Here is a 17,686-nt window from a genome sequence, read left to right on the forward strand (position 1 = left end):
TTTTGCTGCGGCATAAAAATCTAAGATTGTGGATTAAAAGAAACTCTATAAGGTGGAAAAGGAAAAATTTGCTCTGGAATAATATTAATTTGATTTAGAAGCATTTAAAATCTTTAGGAGACATAACAATTCAAATAAGGGCTCTGGTTCAAATATGATTTTGATATAAAGCACATGGTGAGCTTTCTGTTTGAAAACAACCCTGTGTTGCTCCACCATTATTTAGGTTTTAAAGCTATAATTAAAGGCCTTGGCCATGCCCCAGATTTTACGCTAGCCATCTTGTAATTTCACAAGTATCCAAAATGGGACAAAGATTCTTTCTGAGACTGAACAATATACTTAGTTCAAAAAAGTAAAGAAGATAAGTAATCTAGTCTCAAAAGCCTCTTTTCCCCCAAATTATCACAAGTCCAATCTGAAGTCTCCAATGAGGCACCTGCCTGGCCACTCCCAGTCAAGTGATCGGGTTAAAGGATAGATTTACTTTCAGATGGGTGAGTATTTAGATATTTCTTAAGGTGATATGAGAAATTAAGAATTACAGTTCAAGCTGGAAAACTTGTGATTCCAGCAAGAGAAAATAACTAGACGTTACTCAAGCATATATATCAGTGGATTTTTACACTAATTCTAACATAATCAACAAAGATAAAGGTTCACATTCACATGTGCTTTTTCCACGTACACTTGCACATTTAAGTTTGGCACAATGTGAGCCCAAGGTGTAGATTAGCATATTGTATAATCATATCATTACACCAATTGAACCAGACATCTCTTTAAAAATATCACATTTGAATATAAAAAGCTATACTATAAATTACTACATAGTAAATTCAATTACTCTGAAAAAATACCACCCTGGAAAACCGCATCAGAATTTCAAGTTTGCACTAGGTAAAGAAAGTGAACAGCAAACTCATTGTAAAACAGTATTCACAACCTGGAATGCTGTGCATGCTGCATCTTAGTAGAACTCAATTTTTCTAGGCTGGTTCATTGAGGTTCACAAATACATTGTTTTGTTTTTTTTTCTCTATTTCCAAGTCAAATTATTTTCCTGATTATTGATGAGACAGATCAATGCTGAGCTACAAAGAAACTCTGCTAGGAAAGAGATCTAGTAAAGGCACTAATAGTTCCATAACCCAAATTCCAGCTTCTTATAAACAAAACAAAAGCTAAGTGGCTATTTTAGTACTTAAACCTTGTTTCCCCTTTTGGTCTAAAGCTTGTATGGTGTTCTGTGAGAATTTCTCCTCCTTTTCAATACATAAAAATTATTTTTCATTCTGTAATACAGTTGACCTGCACAAAAATACAGGGCTATTAACTGAAAGAATTCTAGTGGAAAAACAAATGTAGGAATAAAAGATATCCTTAACTTCAAAGTTCTAAAGTTAGGGAAGTCAAATGTCCAATTACGTTATCACTATGTTTTGCCATTCTCCTAAATACTTTCTTTGTAGTTGTTACATATCTATATAATGTGATAGTGAATAAAATCAATATATGGTATATGCATTGAACAAAACAAGAGATTTGGCACAAGTTCTTTGAATAATTTAACTAAACCACCCTATCTTCAAAAATATTAGTAATTTTTTCCGCATGCGGAAGATTTCAAATGAGAGCCAGGAATCGAAAAATGCAGAATCTGAAAACTATCTTATATTAATAGGTTTATAAGCATCTTTTTGTTTTCTTATCTGGAAAAAAATCTAAAGGAAAGCAACCTAATGTATTGTACCAGAAAAGGATGATAAAATGGAAGGGGAAGATGGTTTAACAAAACACTAGTCCATGATTCTTTCATGAAACAATAAGTAAGTCCTAAATAATAAAAATTCTGAAATGAAATCTTTGTGGGAACTCTTCTAACATGAAATTTAAACTATATTATTTACTATGAAAAAATGGATCTGTATTAAAAACATTAGAATGCACATGTAAAATTCAAGTGACCCTAAATTAACCAAAAAGTATTTAAGCAGTGCAGTAGTGTCCTATTGGATAAGGTGTAAGCATCTCTTTAGGCACTTCACTGGTTCATTAACACAATACAAATTAAAGCTATAAACACATAATGTTGTGCTCTCCGAAAATAGTCTAATCAAGCAACATAAACCAATGTAAAAATGTGACTTTTTGGCCACTTATTTCTCCCCTAAGTCTTGATATTTTTTTTTAACCAGTTGTCCAAAGAGATTTTTCTGGGGGAGGGAATGCTTTGGCATTATGAAAAGAACATTGTTCAACCCCAGTAAAGTAAAACTGAAAAAAGCCTTATGCAATAAAGAAATCTGAACAAAATTTCTTTATGGCTCTATTTCAAGGACACTTCTGCAGTGACATAATAAGGGGAAAGTTTAGTTGTTTTTATTTTTTAACATATTGCACTCTTTTTGTTGTTCAATCACATTAATGCATAGAAACACATTTTTTTTTTAACCTTTGAATAATAAACTGTTCAACCTATTATAAGAAAATCATGGTAAATAATTTCTAACAGCCTAACAGGAAAAATATAGGTATATTTACCTTCCTTTGCTTACTGCAATATAGAAAAAAAAAAACTACAAGAAAGGAAAAATGTGCAAAGAAAATTTTTGGTCAGTTCTGTGTGGGTACAGGTTTGTATGTGCCAACTAAATGAGCTGTAAGCAGCACTGTGACCACTGATTATTTCAGATGACTGAGGATTACTGTCAGTGATAGAAAGGATTGTGCATAATTCCACTTTAATATATACATCTGATACGGAAAACTGAAACTTCTGTTTCAGAAGAAAAAGAAAATAGCTAAATTTGGCATTTCAGTAGCATGCTATAGCTATAGAGTTCCTCATGATTAATTTCACATTAAATTATGGACAAGGGCTGTATCACATTTCATGTTATCGCCAATAGCAGTAAAAAAACAAAAACAAAACAGTGCCTGACAATCCCCTGGTGACACAAATGTGTCCAGTGAGCAGCTTGGTTCAACAGCGCGTGCTTTTCCTCCACCAGATTTAGGAGAGAACATTAAAATTTTTGAATGCCAGAAGGGGTCATTCTTTGCTGAACTCCAATATCTGAAAAGCAACTGCTTCTTGAACAGATTGTAAGCACTTTTCCTTACTTAAAAAAAAAAAAAAAAAAGGAAAAGGAAAAAAATAAAAGGAAAAAAAAAACCAGAAGCGCTGAAGTTTAAGCATTAACAAACCAGGTTCATGGTTTATGATCAGTATCCAAAAATCCAACTATACACAATGCAAAGTAGTGCTCCTCAGTATTATTTTTGCAATTGTTAGTAATGTTAAGCATCAAGAAAAATAAAACACATCATTGCACATTACAGCCGCAAAAAACGGCTAAACTTTGACACTAGAGAATTGAATAATTTTTGATGCTACCATCACAAACAGCGTCTGATGTATATTTTGTGTGGAAAGGTCTTTATACATCTATGGCATTTTCCCTGGGTGATGCTTCAGGTCAAATGTCGAGTTATGGCACGAAGAGCATAAAGAAGTTCTGCTTGCATCCGTGCTTCCATTAAAAGTAGATTTACGTGAACCTAGAAATAACAATGTTATCAGTTCATTGATAAACACTATAAACAACTGAAAAAACAACTGTTTCCATATATCAGACATTCACAAAGGTTATTCATGTGTATATCGACATACATGCAAACACACATGCCTGGGCATATTTATGAATGTACGTAATGTAAATCTTTAAAAAAGCCTGTCATTTGTGTTTAAAAAAAAAAAAATGGCTCTGGGAAACAGTAAAACAACCTAGGAAGCCTAAGAGATCCCAGTAATTTTGTTAGAGATCCTTTTGGGCTATAAAATAAAACCAATTCTTACAAATTACAATTTTCGTACAAATTTTACTTCTTCCCGGTATAAAATTTTACACGGCTAAAACTCAGCCGTTTTCAGCCTAAGCTTATGCCTTGGAAAGCTTTTAAAAAATTTTCCTACTATTTAATTAAAAGACTCTAAAGTCACAATCTGATATGTAATGCAGTCTCTGATTAGTGTTCTACTATTCATTAGATTCCCCAAGAGTCTTTTAGATACAGCTGTGAATAAACCCCTAACTTCTTTTGGGGATACTACTCAAGTAATAGGCTAAAATGAATACCCAAGTGTTTTCAAAATTTATTATAAAGAAATATATTTTATTTTAAATTGTCTGGATATCTTTCTACAGGTTAGATATATTGTGGATTATTGTGGATATATTATCCTGATGAGTGAAGGAAATTTCTAGATACAACCTAGAAAAGGAAGAAAAATCTAGTGCAAACATATAAAGAGGGCATAAAGGTTCACCATGGAGAGATGCTGGAGATAAAATGGCTGGAAGACTTCAAAACTTTGTCAGGCAATGAAGCTATAACATTCTCTGTCAAAGTCATACAGTTCATAGTGAAAATTAGGCCCATAAAAAGATTTTCTTAGTCTTAAACTTGGAAATATGGTTTAAAGGAAACAGTCTTGGATTTAAGGTCAGCTCTGATACTATGATGTCTGTAAGGGCCCTTAACATTTAATTCCTATATTATGTATTCTTGTGTAATTAAACATTTAGCACAAAGTTCCCAAATTACATCATCAAAATACCAAACTGCCAAATTTGAGTGAAAAATTATTGTTCTAATGGTTCAACTCTAATGGCTAAATAGTTAAGAATCTTTAAATGGGTATGCCTTCTGGGACACACATCTCAGTAGGCTTGATTTCTATTAGTTAGAATGGTAGTAATTTCCCAAATGTACTTTAAAAAATCAATATTTGGATCTAACTTTCCAAAGGCTGGCACTAGACTTTTACTTTATACATTACATTGGACAAAACACATGACTAAAATTTAGTTCAGTTATTCAATATTCAATAACCTTGAATTTAAAAGAACATTAAAGGAGGAGGCGGGGCAAGATGGCAGACTGGTGAGCTGTATGTTTTAGTTACTCCTCCAGGAACGTAGGTAGAAAGCCAGGAACTGCGTGGACTGGACACCACAGAGCAATCTGACTTTGGGCATACTTCATACAACACTCATGAAAACGGGAACTGCTGAGATCAGCGAAATCTGTAAGTTTTTGTGGCCAGGGGACCCGCGCCCCTCCCTGCCAGGCTCAGTCCCGTGGGAGGAGGGGCTGTCAGCTCCGGGAAGGAGAAGGGAGAACTGCAGTGGCAGCCCTTATCGGAAACTCATTCTGCTGATCCAAACTCCAACCATAGATAGACGGAGACCAGACACCAGAGAATCTGAGAGCAGCCAGCCCAGCAGAGAGGAGATAGGCACAGAAAAAAAACAACACGAAAAACTCCAAAATAAAAGCGGAGGATTTTTGGAGTTCTGGTGAACACAGAAGGAGGAAGGGCAGAGCTCAGGCCCGAGCTCAGGCCCTGAGGCGCATATGCAAATCCCAAAGAAAAGCTGATCTCTCTGCCCTGTGGACCTTTCCTTAATGGCCCTGGTTGCTTTGTCTCTTAGCATTTCAATAACCCATTAGATCTCTGAGGAGGGCCCTTTTTTTTTTTTTTTTTTTTTAATCCTTTTTTCTTTTTCTAAAACAATTACTCTCAGAAGCCCAATACAGAAAGCTTCAAAGACTTGCAATTTGGGCAGGTCAAGTCAAGAGCAGACCTAGGAGAGCTCTGAGACAAAATGCAATAATCCAGTGGCTGAGAAAATTCACTAAACACCACAACTTCCCAAGAAAAGGGGGGTGTCCGCTCACAGCCATCATCCTGGTGGACAGGAAACACTCCTGCCCATCGCCAGCCCCATAGCCCAGAACTGCCCCAGACAACCCAGTGTGACGGAAGTGCTTCAAATAATAGGCACACACCACAAAACTGGGCGTGGACATTAGCCTTCCCTGCAACCTCAGCTGATTGTCCCAGAGTTGGGAAGGTAGAGCAGTGTGAATTAACAAAGCCCCATTCAGCCATCATTTCAGCAGACTGGGAGCCTCCCTACACAGCCCAGCAGCCCAGAACTGCCCTGGGGGGACGGCACTCACCTGTGACATAGCACAGTCATCCCTCAACAGAGGACCCGGGGTGTACGGCCTGGAAGAGGGGCCCACTTGCAAGTCTCAGGAGCCATACGCCAATACCAAGGACTTGTGGGTCAGTGGCAGAGACAGACTGTGCCAGGACTGAACTGAAGGATTAGACTATTGCAGCAGCTTTAAAACTCTAGGATCACCAGGGAGATTTGATTGTTAGAGCCACCCCTCCCTCCCTGACTGCCCAGAAACACGCCCCATATACAGGGCAGGCAACACCAACTACACACGCAAGCTTGGTACACCAATTGGACCCCACAAGGCTCACTCCCCCACTCACCAAAAAGGCTAAGCAGGGGAGAACTGGCTTGTGGAGAACAGGTGGCTCGTGGACGCCACCTGCTGGTTAGTTAGAGAAAGTGTACTCCACAAAGCTGTAGATCTGATAAATTAGAGATAAGGACTTCAATTGGTCTACAAATCCTAAAAGAACCCTATCAAGTTCAGCAAATGCCACGAGGCCAAAAACAACAGAAAATTATAAAGCATATGAAAAAACCAGACGATATGGATAACCCAAGCCCAAGCACCCAAATCAAAAGATCAGAAGAGACACAGCACCTAGAACAGCTACTCAAAGAACTAAAGATGAACAATGAGACCATAGTACGGGAGACAAAGGAAATCAAGAAGACCCTAGAAGAGCATAAAGAAGACATTGCAAGACTAAATAAAAAAATGGATGATCTTATGGAAATTAAAGAAACTGTTGACCAAATTAAAAAGAGTCTGGACACTCATAGTACAAGACTAGAGGAAGCTGAACAACGAATCAGTGACCTCGAAGATGACAGAATGGAAAATGAAAGCATAAAAGAAAGAATGGGGAAAAAAATTGAAAAATTCGAAATGGACCTCAGGGATATGATAGATAATATGAAACGTCCAAATATAAGACTCATTGGTGTCCCAGAAGGGGAAGAAAAGCATAAAGGTCTAGGAAGAGTATTCAAAGAAATTGTTGGGGAAAACTTCCCAAATCTTCTAAACAACATAAATACACAAATCATAAATGCCCAGCGAACCCCAAATAGAATAAATCCAAATAAACCCACTCCGAGACATATACTGATCACACTGTCAAACACAGAAGAGAAGGAGCAAGTTCTGAAAGCAGCAAGAGAAAAGCAATTCACCACATACAAAGGAAACAGCATAAGACTAAGTAGTGACTACTCAGCAGCCACCATGGAGGCAAGAAGGCAGTGGCACGATATATTTAAAATTCTGAGTGAGAGGAATTTCCAGCCAAGAATACTTTACCCAGCAAAGCTCTCCTTCAAATTTGAGGGAGAGCTTAAATTTTTTACAGACAAACAAATGCTGAGAGAATTTGCTAACAAGAGACCTGCTCTACTGGAGATACTAAAGGGAGCCCTACAGACAGAAAAACAAAGAAAGCACAGAGAGACTTGGAGAAAGGTTCAGTACTAAAGAGATTCGGTATGGGTACAATAAAGGATATTAATAGAGGGGAAAAATATGACAAACATAAACCAAAGGATAAGATGGCTGATTCAAGAAATGCCTTCACGGTTATAACGTTGAATGTAAATGGATTAAACTCCCCAATTAAAAGATATAGATTCGCAGAATGGATCAAAAAAAATGAACCATCAATATGTTGCATACAAGAGACTCACCTTAGACACAGGGACACAAAGAAACTGAAAGTGAAAGGATGGAAAAAAATATTTCATGCAAGCTACAGCCAAAAGAAAGCAGGTGTAGCAATATTAATCTCAGATAAAATAGACTTCAAATGCAGGGATGTTTTGAGAGACAAAGAAGGCCACTACATACTAATAAAAGGGGCAATTCAGCAAGAAGAAATAACAATCGTAAATGTGTATGCACCCAATCGAGGTGCCACAAAATACATGAGAGAAACACTGGCAAAACTAAAGGAAGCAATTGATGTTTCCACAATAATTGTGGGAGACTTCAACACATCACTCTCTCCTATAGATAGATCAACCAGACAGAAGACCAATAAGGAAATTGAAAACCTAAAGAATCTGATAAATGAATTAGATTTAACAGACATATACAGGACATTACATCCCAAATCACCAGGATACACATACTTTTCTAGTGCTCATGGAACCTTCTCCAGAATAGATCATATGCTGGGACATAAAACAAGCCTCAATAAATTTAAAAAGATTGAAATTATTCAAAGCACATTCTCTGACCACAATGGAATACAATTAGAAGTCAATAACCATCAGAGACTTAGAAAATTCACAAATACCTGGAGGTTAAACAACACACTCCTAAACAATCAGTGGGTTAAAGAAGAAATAGCAAAAGAAACTGCTAAATATATAGAGACGAATGAAAATGAGAACACAACATACCAAAACCTATGGGATGCAGCAAAAGCAGTGCTAAGGGGGAAATTTATAGCACTAAATGCATATATTAAAAAGGAAGAAAGAGCCAAAATCAAAGAACTAATGGATCAACTGAAGAAGCTAGAAAATGAACAGCAAACCAATCCTAAACCAAGTAGAAGAAAAGAAATAACAAGGATTAAAGCAGAAATAAATGACATAGAGAACAAAAAAACAATAGAGAGGATAAATATCACCAAAAGTTGGTTCTTTGAGAAGATCAACAAGATTGACAAGCCCCTAGCTAGACTGACAAAATCAAAAAGAGAGAAGACCCATATAAACAAAACAATGAATGAAAAAGGTGACATAACTGCAGATCCTGAAGAAATTAAAAAAATTATAAGAGGATACTATGAACAACTGTATGGTAACAAACTGGATAATGTAGAGGAAATGGACAATTTCCTGGAAACATATGAACAACCTAGACTGACCAGAGAAGAAATAGAAGACCTCAACCAACCCATCACAAGCAAAGAGATCCAATCAGTCATCAAAAATATTCCCACAAATAAATGCCCAGGGCCAGATGGCTTCACGGGGGAATTCTACCAAACTTTCCAGAAAGAACTGACACCAATCTTACTCAAACTCTTTCAAAACATCGAAGAAAATGGAACACTACCTAACTCATTTTATGAAGCTAACATCAATCTAATACCAAAACCAGGCAAAGATGCTACAAAAAAGGAAAACTACCGGCCAATCTCCCTAATGAATATAGATGCAAAAATCCTCAACAAAATACTTGCAAATCGAATCCAAAGACACATTAAAAAAATCATACACCATGACCAAGTGGGGTTTATTGCAGGCATGCAAGGATGGTTCAACATAAGAAAATCAATCAATGTATTACAACACATTAACAAGTCAAAAGGGAAAAATCAATTGATCATCTCAATAGATGCTGAAAAAGCATTTGACAAAATCCAACATCCGTTTTTGATAAAAACACTTCAAAAGGTAGGAATTGAAGGAAACTTCCTGAATATGATAAAGAGCATATATGAAAAACCCATAGCCAGCATAGTACTCAATGGTGAGAGACTGAAAGCCTTCCCTCTAAGATCAGGAACAAGACAAGGATGCCCGCTGTCACCACTGTTATTCAACATTGTGCTGGAAGTGCTAGCCAGGGCAATCCGGCAAGACAAAGAAATAAAAGGCATCCAAATTGGAAAAGAAGAAGTAAAACTGTCATTGTTTGCAGATGATATGATCTTATATCTAGAAAACCCTGAGAAATCGACGATACAGCTACTAGAGCTAATAAACAAATTTAGCAAAGTAGCGGGATACAAGGTTAATGCACATAAGTCAGTAATGTTTCTATATGCTAGAAATGAACAAACTGAAGAGACACTCAAGAAAAAGATACCATTTTCAATAGCAACTAAAAAAATCAAGTACCTAGGAATAAACTTAACCAAAGATGTAAAAGATCTATACAAAGAACCCTACACAACTCTACTAAAAGAAATAGAAGGGGACCTTAAAAGATGGAACATATTCCATGTTCATGGATAGGAAGACTAAATGTCATTAAGATGTCAATTCTACCCAAACTCATCTACAGATTCAATGCAATCCCAATCAAAATTCCAACAACCTACTTTGCAGACTTGGAAAAGCTAGTTATCAAATTTATTTGGAAAGGGAAGATGCCTCGAATTGCTAAAGACACTCTAAAAAAAAAAAACGAAGTGGGAGGACTTACACTCCCTGACTTTGAAGCTTATTATAAAGTAACAGTTGCCAAAACAGCATGGTACTGGCACAAAGATAGACATATAGATCAATGGAATCGAATTGAGAATTCAGAGATAGACCCTCAGATCTATGGCTGACTGATCTTTGATAAGGCCCCCAAAGTCACTGAACTGAGTCATAATGGTCTTTTCAACAAATGGGGCTGGGAGAGTTGGATATCCATATCCAAAAGAATGAAAGAGGACCCCTACCTCACCCCCTACACAAAAATTAACTCAAAATGGACCAAAGATCTCAATATAAAAGAAAGTACCATAAAACTCCTAGAAGATAATGTAGGAAAACATCTTCAAGACCTTGTATTAGGCAGCCACTTCCTAGACTTTACACCCAAAGCACAAGCAACAAAAGAGAAAATAGATAAATGGGAACTCCTCAAGCTTAAAAGTTTCTGCACCTCAAAGGAATTTCTCAAAAAGGTAAAGAGGCAGCCAACTCAATGGGAAAAAATTTTTGGAAACCATGTATCTGACAAAAGACTGATATCTTGCATATATAAAGAAATCCTACAACTCAATGACAATAGTACAGACAGCCCAATTATAAAATGGGCAAAAGATATGAAAAGACAGTTCTTTGAAGAGGAGATACAAATGGCCAAGAAACACATGAAAAAATGTTCAGCTTCACTAGCTATTAGAGAGATGCAAATTAAGACCACAATGAGATACCATCTAACACCGGTTAGAATGGCTGCCATTAAACAAACAGGAAACTACAAATGCTGGAGAGGATGTGGAGAAATTGGAACTCTTATTCATTGTTGGTGGGACTGTATAATGGTTCAGCCACTCTGGAAGTCAGTCTGGCAGTTCCTTAGAAAACTAGATATAGAGTTACCATTCGATCCAGCAATTGCACTTCTCGGTATATACCCGGAAGATCGGAAAGCAGTGACACGAACAGATATCTGCACGCCAATGTTCATAGCAGCATTATTCACAATTGCCAAGAGATGGAAACAACCCAAATGTCCTTCAGCAGATGAGTGGATAAATAAAATGTGGTATATACACACGATGGAATACTACGCGGCAGTAAGAAGGAACGATCTGGTGAAACATATGACAACATGCATGAACTTTGAAGACATAATGGTGAGCGAAATAAGCCAGGCACAAAAAGAGAAATATTATATGCTACCACTAATGTGAACTTTGAAAAATGTAAAACAAATGGTTTATAATGTAGAATGTAGGGGAACTAGCAATAGAGAGCAATTAAGGAAGGGGGAACAATAATCCAGGAAGAACAGATAAGCTATTTAACGTTCTGGGGATGCCCAGGAGTGACTGTGGTCTGTTGATTTCTGATGGATATAGTAGGAACAAGTTCACAGAAATGTTGCTATATTATGTAACTTTCTTGGGGTAAAGCAGGAACATGCTGGAAGTTAAGCAGTTATCTTAGGTTAGTTGTCTTTTTCTTACTCCCTTGTTACGGTCTCTTTGAAATGTTCTTTTATTGTATGTTTGTTTTCTTTTTAACTTTTTTTTCATACAGTTGATTTAAAAAAAGAAGGGAAAGTTTAAAAAAAAAAAAAAAGAAAAAGAAAAACAAGGAAAAAAAAAAAAGATGTAGTGCCCCCTTGAGGAGCCTGTGGAGATTGCAGTGGTATTCGCCTACCCCACCTCCATGGTTGCTAAGATGACCACAGACATAGGGGACTGGTGGGTTGATGGGTTGAGCCCTCTACCACAGGTTTTACCCTTGGGAAGATGGTTGCTGCAAAGGAGAGGCTAGGCCTCCCTATGCTTGTGCCTAAGAGCCTCCTCCCGAATGCCTTTTTGTTGCTCAGATGTGGCCCTGTCTCTCTAGCTAAGCCAACTTGAAAGGTTAAATCACTGCCCTCCCCCCTACGTGGGATCAGACACCCAGGGGAGTGAATCTCCCTGGCAACATGGAATATGACTCCCGGGGAGGAATGTAGGCCTGGCATCGTGGGACGGAGAACATCTTCTTGACTAAAAGGGGGATGTGAAAGGAAATGAAATAAGCTTCAGTAGCAGAGAGATTCCAAAAGGAGCCGAGAGGTCACTCTGGTGGGCACTCTTACACACAATTTAGACAACCCTTTTTAGGTTCTAATGAATTGGGGTAGCTGGTGGTAGATACCTGAAACTATCAAACTACAACCCAGAACCCATGAATCTCGAAGACAGTTGTATAAAAATGTAGCTTATGAGGGGTGACAATGGGATTGGGAAAGCCATAAGGACCACACTCCACTTTGTCTAGTTTATGGATGGATGAGTAGAAAAATAGGGGAAGGAAACAAACAGACAAAGGTACCCAGTGTTCTTTTTTACTTCAATTGCTCTTTTTCACTCTAATTATTATTCTTGTTATTTTTGTGTGTGTGCTAATGAAGGTGTCAGGGATTGATTTGGGTGATGAATGTACCACTATGTAATGGTACTGTAAACAATCGAAAGTACGATTTGTTTTGTATGACTGCGTGGTATGTGAATATATCTCAATAAAATGAAGATTAAAAAAAAAAAAAAAAGGACAGGCATAAAAAAAAAAGAACATTAAAGAAATATAGTTACATGATGCCACTTCTGTTCAATTAATGTGTCATTTTTTTCATTTCATAATCTTTATTTCTTATTCTATGGTATAGTGTTAAGTCATGAAACATTTACCTTTTCTGAGTGTTTGAACTGACGCCAGTAACTATCATACATGCGCTTCGTTGTTCTCTCGGGATAGCAGGTCACTGTCTTAATGTAAACCTTCAGGCTTCGTTCAAGTAATTGATTAACTTCTCCGTAGTCATAATCATCATACCTAAGCAATATGACAACAGCTTTATAATGACATAATCAAAATTCTTAATGTCAAGAGGCATTTGTCATCTAGTAATTAAATACCTAAAGCTCATTAAATAATTTACTTAACGAATATTAAGTGAGTGCCTATTATGTGCCAGACCCTCTTCCAGCCACTGGGGATACATCAGTGAACAAGGTAGTCAAAAACCCCTGGCTTCATGGAGCTTAAATTCTATGGGGGCAAAAGAAAAAAAAAAAAAAAAAAAATAAGAGAAACATATAGTATGTCAGATGGTGATAACTGCTATGGAGAACAAATGAAGCTGGGGGCTGGGAAGAGAGGACTGACGATTTTAAATCAGGTGGGGATTGAGCAAATAACAGAAGGGGAAGCAGAGGGTGTAAATGCTCTTAAGGCAGAGCAAATGAAGAGGATCTCAGGAAGAGGGAACAATCAACTGTGTCCTGTGCTGTTGCTAAGTTAAATTAGATAACTGAGAACTGACCACTGGAAGTAGGTATATGTGACCACAGGTAACTTCAATAAGACAATTTTGCTGGCATGGTGGGAGCCTGATATTATAGCAGGTTCATGAGAGAATGGAATATGAGAAAATGGTGACAGTAAATATTCAGATGTTTTTCCAAAGAGATTTGCTGTGCGTGAGAGCAGGAAAATGGGGCAGTAGCCAGAGGGAAAAGAAGAATGAAGAAAAGATTTATTTAAAGATGGGAGAAATAACAGCATGTTTAGATATGGATGGGAAAGGGCCAATAAAGAGAGTATAGCTGATCATGAAGAAGAGAGAGGGGAGAATTTCTAGAATAGAATCCTTTAGAAGATGAGAGGAGATGGGGATCTTGTGCACAAGTGGATAAGAACATAGTCATTTCATCCATAATAACAGATGAGATGGCAGAGTCAATGGATACAGGTGCATGTAGCTGGGTAAAGTCCTTTTTTTTTTTTTAAGTTAATTTTTAATCTAAATTCAATGGTTATTATTGGTTAAAAAAAGTACCTGAGGATTTTATAGACACTTTAGAAGCATCTAACAGATAAATATAATCACATTTGTTATTTATTGCCTTCATACAGTAAATATTCATTTCAATGAAATGAAAATGTGAATATATCTGTAATAACTTATTGTCTAGGATGGTAAATGGACAAATGGTATAGTTATTATGTATCATTCTAGCAGTGTCTTTTAGATACAATGTTGAATTAATAATGGATTTATCAGGAAATTTTGGGGTTTCTTAGTTAAAATCTACAGAAAATGCTCTACTTAACACCTTGCATTGTAAATGTATTCTATAAAGGCTTTAGAACTATCACAAGATATAGTATGTATATCTTACTTAACGTCAACTTAAATGTATCCATAGCTGGAAATTTTGCCTTCTGCAAATCTATCTCCATAAAAGCCTTCAAAGCTCAGCTCAAAAAAGTACATTCTCCAAAAAGAGCTTTGCTGATTAGACCACCGGATCGCAATTGCTCAATTATTCACTGTCCTCACAATGCTAATTTTCTAAATTTAGAACCCATTACTTTATATTGACTGATATTTCATTGTATTGTTCTTACATGATAATATATTGTAAGTTTTGATGGCAGAATATGTCTCTTATAGTTTTGTTTGTACCCTAACTACCATCTCTTCGAAAACAAATTCAAAAAAGCTAAACAAAACAGCATTTATTACAGTGATCTAAATGGACACAATAAATGCTTTTTAACTGATATATTCTGCCAGGAAAGATTCTCAGCTTGAGTCTGATTTTCTTTATCCTCAATGATTACCAACATGTTTTTCCCTCCTTAGTAAATTCCTACTAGTGTATTTATATGTGCAGCAATGTTAAGATGCACAGCATTTAACAAAGAAATGCTTTTGTACAAAATGGAATTAATTTCTTTTTATCAAAAGTCCACATGTAATATTTTATCTCCAAAAATGTATACTCCTAAACAGGAGGTAAGATTCATGTCAGAATTTTCATTTAGAAATGTATTAATCCTTCACCACCATGAACATACCTGATTCCAAACATACAGTGAACATAGTTAAATAAAGCTCTACGCAGCATGGTTGTGTCAACATCCTCATGGGTAGCCATAGTGTTATAGGTGAGATTGTAGACCATCCGAAACTTTTCATCAAGAAGATGTCCAATGTCAGAATAAAGTCTGTTCACCAGGGAGAACCCATGATTTTCCCAGGTATAGTCCTAAAAGTATGAAATGTATCCAATCACAAAAATGTATATTCTCCACTTAAACTCTGTTTCTATAAAAGTTAACTACTGAAGCAAAGAACGGAGGATACTTCAATATTACAGACTAAGTTTGCAACTTTACTAAGAGAACTTCATAGCAGCCTGTTGACTGGAATGCCATGATGTTGTCTCAGTGGAGTCTGGGGTTTGGCATGTTAGGGATGAACTCTGGCCACCTCCTGTGTCACATAGTATACACCCTGCACCCTACTCTGGAAGGATCCCAGGGGGCCTTGGAATATACCTGTTTAATCACACTGATCAGTGAAATGGATAATTAGCAGATCATGTGAAATAAGCAAAGGAGTCTGTCTTAATTTAAACTCCTACCCTTGCCAGGACAGCCCTTAAGTCCATAACTACTGATGATCTTATTACAAACACCTATTTATTATAGATGTCACCAATATCACTTGATTTCCTCCCTGCTCTCCTCCAAAAAAAAATGGTATGAATGTTATACAATTACCATGTAATAGTGCAAGTAACCTAATAAGGGGAAAAAAGTTGAAATAATTATCCATCTACTGGGATGTCAAATTCACCTATGTTTAAAACAAAGTTAAATAGTAAAAAGATTTACTATCAAAATGACCTATCCATTTCTTCTTAAGGCACTTTATTTACATTTCACCAGTTAAAATGGCAGTATTTATTCTGTAGTTTCTCTGAATTAAAGACATCCAGTACCTGAGCTCGGAATGTTGGCAAATGCTCTTCTCCTCGTCTGGCAAAGTCTTCATACCCAAAACCAGGGTCTTCAATGTATCGGGAAACATCAGCTGTTATGATCATGTCATCCTCAAAATCTACAGACATCAATGAATAAGCTAGTGTTAAAAAAACTGTATATAGTTAAGACAATGAAACTGAACCCCATTTCTACCCACTTTTTAGCTTTTCCACAGCATTTCTGAAGTTACAATATTGACTACATGCCTTAAATTCATAGAAAATATCTACTGCTAAAGTTTTGAATGCAATTTCATTACCAAACACAAAATGTTAAAAATATGGCAAGCTGCATGTTCCTTAAGGTTGTAAGTCATTATGATAAAGCCTCCACCTAAATAGCTTCTTCTTCACATTACTTATCTCAAAATTATTTATGTTCTAACAGCATAGTACCACTTATTTCTACACTCAGCATCCTGTTTCCTTAGGACTGTGCCTTTCCTCAGGCTTGGATACTGGTTTACCACCTCCTCCAATGCCTCTAGCCATTACTTGGCTTCTTCTTACTCAGTTTTTTTTTTTTTTTTTTTTTTTAATCATCATTTTATTGAGATATATTCACATACCACGCAGTCATACAAAACAAATTGTACTTTCGATTGTTTACGGTACCATTACATAGTTGTACATTCATCACCTAAATCAATCCCTGACACCTTCATTAGCACACACACAAAAATAACAAGAATAATAATTAGAGTGAAAAAGAGCAATTGAAGTAAAAAAGAACACTAGGTACCTTTGTCTGTTTGTTTGCTTCCCCTACTTTTCTACACATCCATCCATAAACTAGACAAAGTGGAGTTTGGTCCTTATGGCATTCCCAATCCCACTGTCACCCCTCATAAGCTACATTTTTATACAACTGTCTTCGAGATTCATGGGTTCTGGGTTGTAGTTTAATAGTTTCAGGTATCCACCACCAGCTACCCCAATTCTTTAGAACCTAAAAAAGGTTGTCTAAAGTGTGCGTAAGAGTGCCCACCAGAGTGATCTCTCGGCTCGTTTTGGAATCTCTCTGCCACTGAAGCTTATTTCATTTCCTTTCACATCCCCCTTTTGGTCAAGAAGATGTTCTCCATCCCACGATGCCGGGTCTACATTCCTCCCCGGGAGTCATATTCCACGTTGCCAGGGAGATTCACTTCCCTGGGTGTCTGATCCCACGTAGGGGGGAGGGCAGTGATTTCACCTTTCAAGTTGGCTTAGCCAGAGAGAGAGGGCCACATCTGAGCAACAAAGAGGCATTCAGGAGGAGACTCTTAGGCACAAATACAGGGAGGCCTAGCCTCTCCTTTGCAGCAACCGTCTTCCCAAGGGTAAAACTTATGGTAGAGGGCTCAACCCATCAAACCACCAGTCCCCTATGTCTGTGGTCATGTTAGCAACCATGGAGGTGGGGTAGGCGAATACCCCTGCATTCTCCACAGGCTCCTCAAGGGGGCACTACATCTTTTTTTTTTTTTTTTTTTTTTAACTTTCCCTTCTTTTTTCAAATCACCTGTATGAAAAAAAAAGTTAAAAAGAAAACAAACATACAATAAAAGAGCATTTCAAAGAGACCATAGCAAGGGAGTAAGAAAAAGACAACTAACCTAAGATAACTGCTTAACTTCCAACATGTTCCTACTTTAC

At 36.9% G+C, this 17,686-nt stretch overlaps 1 protein-coding gene across 1 annotated transcript in view; it reads right to left on the bottom strand.

The window, feature by feature from the left end:
• Positions 1 to 3,180: 3,180 nt before the first annotated feature.
• The window catches only part of SESN3 (sestrin 3), an 89,358-nt gene continuing 74,852 nt past the window's right edge, over positions 3,181 to 17,686 (bottom strand). The window contains exons 7-10 of the mRNA XM_037841163.1: positions 16,007 to 16,125; positions 15,078 to 15,268; positions 12,902 to 13,046; positions 3,181 to 3,564 (exon numbers count right to left, since the gene is read on the bottom strand). Of these exons, the coding sequence (XP_037697091.1) occupies positions 3,478 to 3,564; positions 12,902 to 13,046; positions 15,078 to 15,268; positions 16,007 to 16,125 (542 nt within the window). The 3' untranslated portion in view covers positions 3,181 to 3,477. The remainder of the gene's footprint in view (positions 3,565 to 12,901; positions 13,047 to 15,077; positions 15,269 to 16,006; positions 16,126 to 17,686) is intronic.

The sequence above is a fragment of the Choloepus didactylus genome, chromosome 6, assembly GCF_015220235.1.
Source record: "Choloepus didactylus isolate mChoDid1 chromosome 6, mChoDid1.pri, whole genome shotgun sequence".
Lineage (NCBI taxonomy): Eukaryota > Metazoa > Chordata > Mammalia > Pilosa > Megalonychidae > Choloepus > Choloepus didactylus.